Source organism: Myxocyprinus asiaticus, chromosome 12 (assembly GCF_019703515.2).
Source record: "Myxocyprinus asiaticus isolate MX2 ecotype Aquarium Trade chromosome 12, UBuf_Myxa_2, whole genome shotgun sequence".
In the NCBI taxonomy this organism is placed as follows: domain Eukaryota; kingdom Metazoa; phylum Chordata; class Actinopteri; order Cypriniformes; family Catostomidae; genus Myxocyprinus; species Myxocyprinus asiaticus.
This window is the reverse complement of record NC_059355.1, coordinates 13,404,604-13,414,835: the sequence shown is the minus strand read 5'-3', so window position 1 is coordinate 13,414,835 and position 10,232 is coordinate 13,404,604. Positions and strand designations below refer to the sequence as shown.

The following is a 10,232-nucleotide window of genomic DNA, read 5'->3' as shown; positions in this document are numbered from 1 at the left end:
AAACATAAATATGCATCTGCACACAATAAAGTAATTTGGTTTGTGTGCTTATATATACTGTATTCATATACATACATATACACAGTGCATTCATAAAGTATTCAGACCCCTTAATTTTTTCACATTTTTTGTATGTTGCAGCCTTATGCTAAAATGTTTTAAATTATTTATTTATTTTCATAATGACAAGGCAAAAACAAGATTTTTGATAACTTTGCAAATCTATAAAAATAATAATAATAAAAAAAAACAGAAATATCACATCAGACCCTTAACCCAGTACTTAGTTGAAGCACCTTTGGCAGCGAATACAGCCTCAAGTCTTTTTGGGTATGATGCTTTGCACACCTGGATTTGGGTATTTTCTGCCATTCTTCTCTGCAGATCCTCTCAAGCTCTGCCAGGTTGGATGGGCACCGTCAGTGGACAGCCATTTTCAGGTCTCTCCAGTCATATTGATTGGGTTCAATTCTGGGCTCTGGTTGGGCCACTCAAGGACATTCACAGAGTTGTCCCTCAGCCACACTTGCATTGTCTTGGCTGTGTGCTTAGGGTCATTGTCCTGTTGGAAGGTGAACCTTCGGCCCAGTCTTAGGTCCTGAGTGCTCTGGACCAGGTTTTCATTAAGAATATCTCTGTATTTTGCTGTGTTCAGCTTTCCTTCAACCCTGACCAGTCCCCCAGTCCCTGCCGCTGAAAAACACCCCCACAGCATGATGCTCCCACCGCCATGCTTCACTTTTGGGATGGTATTGCGCAGGTGATGAGCGGGACCTATGTTTCCTCGAGACATGATGTTTGGAATTGAGGCAAAACAGTTCAATATTCATTTCATCAGAACAGAGAATCTTGTTTTTCATGGTCTGAGAGTCCTTTAGGTGCTTTTTTGTGTCTTGCACTGAGGAGAGGCTTCCATCTGGCCACTCTGCCATTAAGCCCAGATCGGTGGAGTGTTGCAGTGACGGTTGTCCTTCTGCAAGTTTCTCCCATCTCCACACATGATTTCTGGAGCTCAACCAGAGTGACCATCGTGTTCTTGGTCACCTCTCTTACCAAGGCCCTTCTCCCCTGATTGCTCAGTTTGGCCAGGCGGCCAACTCTAGGAAGAGTCCTGGTTGTTCCAAACTTCTTCCATTTTAGAATTATGGAGGCCACTGTGCTCTTGGGAACCTTCAATGCAGCCAAAAATCATTTTTAGCCTTCCCCAGATCTGTGCCTCGATACAATCCTGTCTCTGAGCTCTGCAGGCAGTTCCTTTGACCTCATGGCTTGGTTTTTGCTCTGATGTGCATTTTCAGCTGTGAGACCACACCTTCAGTGTGTGTCTTTTCAAATCATGTCCAATCAATTGAATTTGCCACAGGTGCACTCCAATCAAAGTGTAGAAATATCTCAAAGATGATCCAGAGAAATGGGAAGCACCTGAGCTAAATTTCAAGGGTCATAGCAAAGGGTCTTTAATACTTATGTCAATGTGATATGTCAGTTTTTCTTTTTAATAAATTTGCAAAGATATCAAAAATCTGGTTTTTGCTTTGTCATTATGGGGTGTGGAGTGTAGATTGATATTAAAAATAAATAAAGCATTTTAGCAAAAGGCTGCAACATAACAAAATGTGAACATTTTTTCATTAATATAATTAAGGCTTTTATTTTGATATCGTTATATCGTGTAATATCGTGAAGAGGAAGTGGAGAAGCCACTGTTAAATGGGCTGCAGTCTACAGCAGTGTTGACTTTACAGACATTAAAACAAACCCTCTGAAACTCCAAAACTACCTGCCAGTAATGAGAAGTACTGCATGGCAGAAAGACAGTACAATGAGGTAAATGCAACACTTATTTAAGACAGAGTTCGTTTGTTTTGTTCAGTTACTGCACGGACTTGTTTACAGGTTCAGAAGCAGGGCAAATTAACATTTTATTTTATTTATTTTTTTATAGAGAAATATGAGACTTTTATTCTGTTTTCCCTGCACTGACTATATATTTCTGTAATTACCCTGTTAAATAAATTAGATATAGCTGTAAGGAGTTTAATTTAAAAGGTTAATTAATCAGAAGTAAATCAGTTTAATACAGTCCTGTCATGTTTTGTATTGTCAACCCTGTCCATCATATGAAACAACAACATAGAGCTGTTCCTATAGATTTCACTTGACTGCCATATGGATACAATACATGCATTTAACACTCATTTTCCAAATAAAGCTTTTCAAAATACTTGAGTGGTGTGTTGGTTGTATGTTGTCTGATAAACGCTGCAGCTACTGTCTCTCTGCACTGCAAAGTTGTTTAGCTGTCCCTGTTCATTTAACTCCTGTTGCCATTTATCAGTGGTTTGGAGATGTAATATTAACATCCTGTCAGTATTAAGTAATCGTTCCTTACTCGCATTAAAAGATAGCGCACTTGTAAAAGTGTTGGATCATGACCAAAGAACCATCAGTGTTTTAAACCACTATTTTGATCCATACCTAAAAGTCTCATGCTAAATATCAGTATTTCAGGTGCAGCTGAAGGGTTTTGACCGTTTTTCTGCAGGTGGAGGAGGCTGAGCAGGTGTACCTGCTGATGAAAGAGGAGTACAGGATATCACGCAATGTGCGTCTGTCCTGGTTTCTCAACAGACTCAATCAGGTCATTCGGCCCTGTCCACAATCTGAGCTGGTAAGTGACATAAAGAAGAGTTTTAACGCAATGCACGTCTCAAGCCGTATTAAAGGGGTCATCTCTTTTATTTACGTAATTTTCTTTCCTGAGGTTAACTAATAGTTATCGTAGAGTTTTTTTAAAGTTTCACCGATATTGGTTTTCAATGACCGATACGATATTGATTATTTTTTGTTTAAGCATCTGACCATAACCAATATGCATAACCGATTTTTAATTATTGTTTTATTTCTGCTCTTAGCCACATTAACAACTTTTTATTAACAATCATTTATCACTAACCTCTGGTGAACTGCTTTACAAAACCAACTGTGTAGACTGTGCACAAATCTACAAATAATTAATATGACTAGTTTTAGTTGCAATATACACTTGTTCAGAGCCCCTCTTTTAGCCTAATTAATATTTAAAATGTAAAGTCTTTTGTGTCCAACTTCATTGGTAAACCTGATATTAAAGAACCGATAACTGATTAAGTGGAAAAGTGGAAATATTTTTTATTTATTTATTTTTATTTTTTGCTTCTGTGCCTTTATGACTTTTATGTAAGCACCCTCTTCACATTTTAAATTAGTGAAATTAGTAACAGCACTGTGTTGCGCTTATAGTTTTTAACTGGCCCATCCTTCAGTAATAGCCTCTGTGACAGATACAGAAATAAAATGTGCTGCTCAAACTGTTAATTATTAAGACTGAAATTATCAGGAAGAGATCTAAAAAATAAATTAAACTTCAGCCGTAGGGAGCCTTAAGGGGATGGTTCACCCAAAAATGAAAATTCTCTCATTTACTCACCCTCATGCCTTCCCAGATGTGCATGACTTTCTTTCTTCTGCAGAACACAAATGAAGATTTTTAGAAGAATATCTCAGCTCTGTAGGTTCATACAATGCAAATTCAAAGTGAATGGTGGCAAGAACTTTGAAGCCCCAAAAAGCACATAAAGGCAGCATAAAAGTAATCCATATGACGCCAGGGGATTAATTTATATCTTCAGAAGTGATATGATAGATGTGGATGAGAAACAGATAAACATTTAAGTCCTTTTTTACTGTAAATCTCCACTTTCACTTCCACATTATTCTTTTGTTTTTTATTCTACTGGTCGGGGCTTGTCAAAGGTGCAGGTTTATAGGGAAAAAAAGTTTTTCTTAATAAAAGTTTTTTTTTTTAATAAGACTTAAATATTGGGGGTATTGAGCACTTAAATATTGCTTAATTGTCATGAACATAATGCCACAATGCAAAAATCTTTAATGGTCCTGAAATAGACTTCCTTTTCTTTATGTAAAATATAATTTTGTTATTTATCTCTTTTGATTTTGGGGTGAAAAATGACTTCTGACTGGAATTTACCCAGTTCTAATCAGATCTTAATGGATTATGATGTGTTGCATTGAGAATCCTTATCCCCCCATCTTTCTGTCCATATCTGTCTGATTCGGTTTTTCTGGTTTGTGTCGCTCAGCTCAAGTCAGAGAATGAGTTGGATATTTTGAGCATCCTCCCGAAAGGATGGCAGCCCGATTCTCCTCCCTCATCCTGCTCATGTCTGCTGGTTCCCTCCACACGCGTGACCTTCCTGGCTCGTCGGTACCGCTTCATCATCGAGCTGGACCTCAGCCCATCCACTGGGATTGTGGTAAGAAATGCTGAACATCACATTCAGTAACTACATGTTTCAGAAAGTCAAGATTTAAGCTTACAGGTGAAGTAATTTCTGAACCATTAGTGGCACCAAACAGAAATATAGATGTAAGCAGTAATTACGGGGCCAAGCATACCAACATGTAAGGGTGTATGATTGCATATCACTGATTATGATGTAAAAAAAGAAAAAAGTGGTATAAAAAATACAAGTAGAATTGCTTAGATTACAATACAATTCATTGTAACTTTTGAGAAATAGGTGACGCTATCACCAAATTTATATGGTGCGGTCTGGGTGTGGTGACAATGACAAACTTATGTCATGTCAATAAGCCAAAGCGTTGCCGAGATACAATCTCAGATCCTTTTTGGCATCTTGCAATCGACTTCATATTCGAAAGCTTTTAATAACTTAATGACGAGAGTGTCCCTAGATGATACACAACAAATTTTATGCGAATCGGACAAATGGCCTAGGGGGAGTTAGAAAAAGTGAGTTTTCAGTTACATTCAAAATGGCAGACAGGAAGTATAGCCGACCATGTCAAGTTGAATATCATTGTACGCGGCATGACCCAAGGAATTTAAAGAGAGCAGTTGGAGGACGATAGGCCGAATTAGTCAAAAGTCAGGGCATGGTGCCGATGATTCAAACCAAGTTTTGTAATGATGCTCCAATGCTTGTAAAATACAGCATTTTATGACAAAATAAAAAATAGCTGATGCCAAATATGGCTAACGTAATAATAATTGGGTATCGTTTGACTTGTTATGCCCCAAGGAATCTAAAAAGACCATGATCTAAAGTCTCATGATTTTAGGCCAAACTATTCAGAAATTCTTTGCAAAAATAGCAATTTACATATCTCTTAAGCATTATGTGGCGCTGTGCCAAAACTGTGCAGGTACCCTCAAGTCAAGATGAATATGACACATACCAAATTTCGTTTCAATACGCCAAAGCGTTATGAAGATGCAGCCTCACGTCCATTTTGGTGTGCTCACCGTCAAATTTGTTGAACGGTTTGGTTGATCAAAAAGCTTTTAGTAAATTTTTGTCTTCAATGACTAGATGATACATAGGCAAATTGGACATATGGACTTGGAGGAGTTAGAAAAAGTGAGTTTTTGGAAAATCTAGTCAGAGAGAAATTGAAACTCTGGTATTCATTCGACTCTGCATGAGCCAAGGAATCGGATTTAAAAAAAAAAAAAAAAAAAAAAAGTATGTTTGGTTCTAGGCTTTACGGCCCAAAAGTTATGAGTTTAAACGTAAGTGAAAATTTGTGCAGCTAGACGGTATGAGTTAGAGACCCCAAATTTGGGTCAGTTACATTTGAGAGTGACCTCTATCAGTGTGCCAAATTACAGCATTTTTCTACATACGGTTCTTTGGGCAGCCATAGACTTCAAGAGCGGAAAAATATTAATAAGAAGAATACTAAGGGACACAATAGGTGCCTACACACCTTTGTTGCTTGGCCCCTAATTATAAAAATAATGATTGTTTCCAAACAGGTTTCCTAAACACCCACTTACTTAAATATATAAAAATAAGCTCTTGTTATGTTCTAGCTATGTTCTGCTTTTCTCCAGGATGACAGCACTGGAGAGATGATTTTTGATGAAGTCTTCCATGCTTTGTCTCGGTGTTTGGCTGGACTGGCGAGACCCTGTAAAGTTCCAGGAACTGATCATGAGTTTCGGCCAGAGATCTTCATCACCATTCTAGCATATTCCTCCATCATTGGCCTTTGTTCACACCAGGTCTGTCAAGGTCTCTCAAGTCGCATGTGCATCTATATTTGTAATGTTCAGCTAAAGGAAGGAAAAACAGTAAAATGTTTGGATCTGATCAGTCACATCTGACCCAATCTGCCCGACAGGTGTTGGTTCAGGGCTGTCAGCTGCACTGTATGGATCTGGATCAGTTTCTTCATCAGATCTATCAGCAGTTGAGAGCCATGGAGAGCAACATTGCTGAAGTTCTACAGCAGCAGCACAATCAGGCAAGAGCAGGACATTTATACAGTGCCTTCCATAAGTATTAAGACAGTGAGACACTTTTCATACTTTTGGCTCTGTATGCAACTACAATTGATTTTTAAATGAAGCAATCAATATGTGATTGAAGAGCAGACAGTCAGCTTTAATTTGAAAGTTATTGAAAGTTTCTCAATGTCCAAATACTTCAGGGCACTGTATACTGTATGTTTAACACTGTTTATCAATCTGTTAATAGAATTATTACATATTTAACTATCAGATGAACTAGAAATGTTTGACATAATATGTATTTTTGTATGTTCTTCAGTTGAATGGTTCTCTGTATCAGTCCTTCTCTAATGATGTTGTGGAGGAGGTGCCTCAGAGGAAGCCGGTGGTTTCCATGGTGACAGCAGATGTTGGGCTGGTCAGTATGGTGAGGCAGGGGATCCTGGCACTACAACTACTGCCTCCAAACTCGGGTGCAGGTAAGTTTCTATTCATCTACAGTTGAAGTCAGAAGTTTACATACACTTAGGTAGAAGTCATTAAAACTCATTTATTAACCACTCCACAGATTTCATATTAGCAAACTATAGTTTTGGCAAGTCGTTTAGAACATCTACTTTGTGCATGACACGAGTAATTTTTCCAACAATTGTTTACAAACAGATTGTTTCACTTTTAATTGACTATATCACAATTCCAGTGGGTCAGAAGTTTACATACACTAAGTTAACTGTGCATTTAAGCAGCTTGGAAAATTCCAGAAAATGATGTCAAGCCTTTAGGAAATTAGCCAATTAGCTTTTGATTAATTGGCTAATTGGAGTCAATTGGAGGTATATCTATGGATATATTTTAAGGCCTACCTTCAAACTCAGTGCCTCTTTGCTTGACATCATGGGAAAATCAAAAGAAATCAGCCAAGACCTCAGAAGAAAAAATTGTGGACCTCCACAAGTCTGGTTCATCCTTGGGAGCAATTTTCAAATGCCTGAATGTACCACGTTCATCTGTACAAACAATAATATGGAAGTATAAACACCATGGGACCACGCAGCCGTCACACTGCTCAGGAAGGAGATGCAGTCTGTCTCCTAGAGATGAACGTAGTTTGGGGCGAAAGGTGCAAATCAGTCCCAGAACTACAGCAAAGGACCTTGTGAAGATGCTGAAGGAAACAGGTAGACAAGTATCTATATCCACAGTAAAACGAGACTTATATCGACATAACCTGAAAGGCTGCTCAGCAAGAAAGAAGCCAATGCTCCAAAACCGGCATAAAGTGCACATGGGGACAAAGATCTTACTTTCTGGAGAAATGTCCTCTGGTCTGATGAAACAAAAATGGAACTGTTTGGCCATAATTACCATTGTTATGTTTGGAGGAAAAAGGGTGAGGCTTGCAAGCCGAAGAACACCACCCCAACCGTGAAGCATGGGGGTGGCAGCATCATGTTGTGGGGGTGCTTTGCTGCAGGAGGGACTGGTGCATTTCACAGAATAGATGGCATCATGAGGAAGGAAAATGATGTGGATATATTGAAGTAACATCTCAAGACATCAGCCAGAAAGTTCAAGCTCAGTCGCAAATGGGTCTTCCAAATGGACAGTGACCCCCAAGCATACCTCCAAAGTTGTGGCAAAATGGCTTAAGGACAACAAAGTCAAGGTATTGGAGCGGCCATCACAAAGCCCTGACCTCAATCCGATAGACAATTTGTGGGCAGAACTGAAAAAGTGTGTGCGAGCAAAGAGGCCTACAAACCTGACCCAGTTACACCAGTTCTGTCTGGAGGAATAGGCCAAAATTCCAGCAACTTATTATGAGAAGCTTGTGGAAGGCTACCCAAAACGTTTGACCCAAGTTAAACAATTTAAAGGCAATGCTACCAAATACTAACAAAGTGTATGTAAACTTCTGACCCACTTTTTGATGAAAGAAATAAAAGCTGTAATAAATAGTTCTCTCTACTATTATTCTGACATTTCACCTTCTTAAAATAGTGATCCTAACTGACCCAAGACAGGGAATGCTTTCAACGATTAAATGTCAGGAGTTGTGAAAAAGGTTTAAATGTATTTGGGTAAGGTGTATTTAAACTTCTGACTTCAACTCTATAACATATACTGTATTAAATGTGTGGCTGATTAGATTAGAATGAACGGATGTTAGAGGAAATGTGTTTTGACACCATATGGGTTATTAATTAGGGATGTGCGGAACGACTAATTTCACTGATGTTTAAACTTTGAGTCGACATTGATCTAATATGACAGCTGTTCGGTAAAGAACGTTAACCAATAACAGTTACAATGAAAAAAAAAAATTAGCCATAGGATAGAAAAAATAGGCCTGTGATGTAGCCTACAACAAACCTAATGTATTCTAAACATGACGTGCACACAGAATAAAAGATAGTTTAACCTGTTAAGCAGTCGGCACCTCATTGAAAATAGCCTTCTTAATCAGCAGATTAAAAAATGGCATTCCTAGCCTAAAACAGTCATTTTCTAGCCTACTTACTCAAAATTATAAATTTTTTTGATGAGCAAAATTAAAACGTCGACATGGTCCAGTGAAAGACGGGACTTGACTCGACTGAGGCTGCTATACTGCACTTGAAAAAGCCAGATCGGCGGGGAATTAACTTATGAGCACGCATAGATTTAAAGATGACTCAGATGTGAAAACATCTGACTTTCAAGCCATTCGCTTCCCACACCACCACTGAAGTGATTTCATAGCTTCTTAACTTGACATTTTCCTGTGCACACCGTGAGTGAGAGAGGGAAGAAGCATGCACAGCCTGATTTGAAATGAAACTTTGTATCTGCTCCAGATATCATCTTTTTCAGTAATATTTGTATGATTAATTATATTGAAATGTGTAACATTAATATGACGGTAATTAAGTGCAGCCTCTATAAAAATGTAAAGCCAAACATAAATGTTTAAAAATGTTGAACAGTTTAATGGGGAAAAATATTAACCGACTAATAATTCCTGTGTCGACTAGCAGCATCAGAACCATTTAGTCGACTAGTCTCGCACATCCCTATTGTTAATGGGTTGTGGTTAGGGCTGCACAATTAATCAAACAAATAATCAAGATTACAATTACAGTTACAATTATTTATGTATTTCTTTCACCAGAATTGTTTTTTAATAAAAAACTAAATTTGAGCGGGGGACTTCTGGTTAAACTGACGTGGAATGACCCAATAATAATTTTTCATTTTGGTTTAGTCAAGTCCAAATATTAAATAACACTTGCACTTGTAAACAAAGCATAATTTAACACATAAACAAACTGGCAGTGAGAAGTGATTCATGCATAACTGCCAAAATGCACATAGGAGAAGTAAAAACAGCCACAGTAAAGCAATAATTAAGCAATAAGCCACAAAAGACTGTGGTATATTGTGAGTATAGTCTTGGCCAAAGTGGCACAACTGACAGTGAAGTGACTATTCACTATTTAGCACAGCCTCAAGGAACTTATTGTGTTTATTAAATGGTTACTACATAATAAAAGCATTAAGAACACAATTACATTAAAAAGTTATTTTAAAATGCATATACATTAGGTGCAATTCTTCCAGTAGAACATATAATCCCTGACATAACAGAACATTGCTTTACAAAAAATAACACTAAAGTTGCAGCACAGGTGTTTTGTGTCATAGCTGTCACTGTAATGTGTATTTTTGCACTGCTGGAAAGCTGTTTTGACCAGTCAGCTTCCGGAACTGGATCTGTTTCATAATCAAAAATGATTAATCAGGTATCATTTAATGTTGGACTGTAGGTATAATAATCATCACAGATGGAGTGATGAGTGTTCCTGATGTAGCAGTTTGTGAAACTCTGCTGAACCAGTTAAGAAGTGGAACCATCACCTGTTCTTTTGTCCAG

At 37.9% G+C, this 10,232-nt stretch overlaps 1 protein-coding gene across 10 annotated transcripts in view; it reads left to right on the top strand.

Annotated features, from left to right (window-relative positions):
- Nucleotides 1-1,689: 1,689 nt before the first annotated feature.
- Nucleotides 1,690-10,232, top strand: part of szt2 (SZT2 subunit of KICSTOR complex) — a 182,615-nt gene continuing 174,072 nt past the window's right edge. For all 10 annotated transcript variants that reach the window (XM_051711348.1, XM_051711341.1, XM_051711340.1 and 7 more), the window contains exons 1-7: nt 1,690-1,827; nt 2,546-2,671; nt 4,143-4,316; nt 5,921-6,091; nt 6,211-6,333; nt 6,639-6,798; nt 10,126-10,232. In XM_051711348.1, the coding sequence (XP_051567308.1) occupies nt 1,804-1,827; nt 2,546-2,671; nt 4,143-4,316; nt 5,921-6,091; nt 6,211-6,333; nt 6,639-6,798; nt 10,126-10,232 (885 nt within the window). In that variant the 5' untranslated portion in view covers nt 1,690-1,803. The remainder of the gene's footprint in view (nt 1,828-2,545; nt 2,672-4,142; nt 4,317-5,920; nt 6,092-6,210; nt 6,334-6,638; nt 6,799-10,125) is intronic.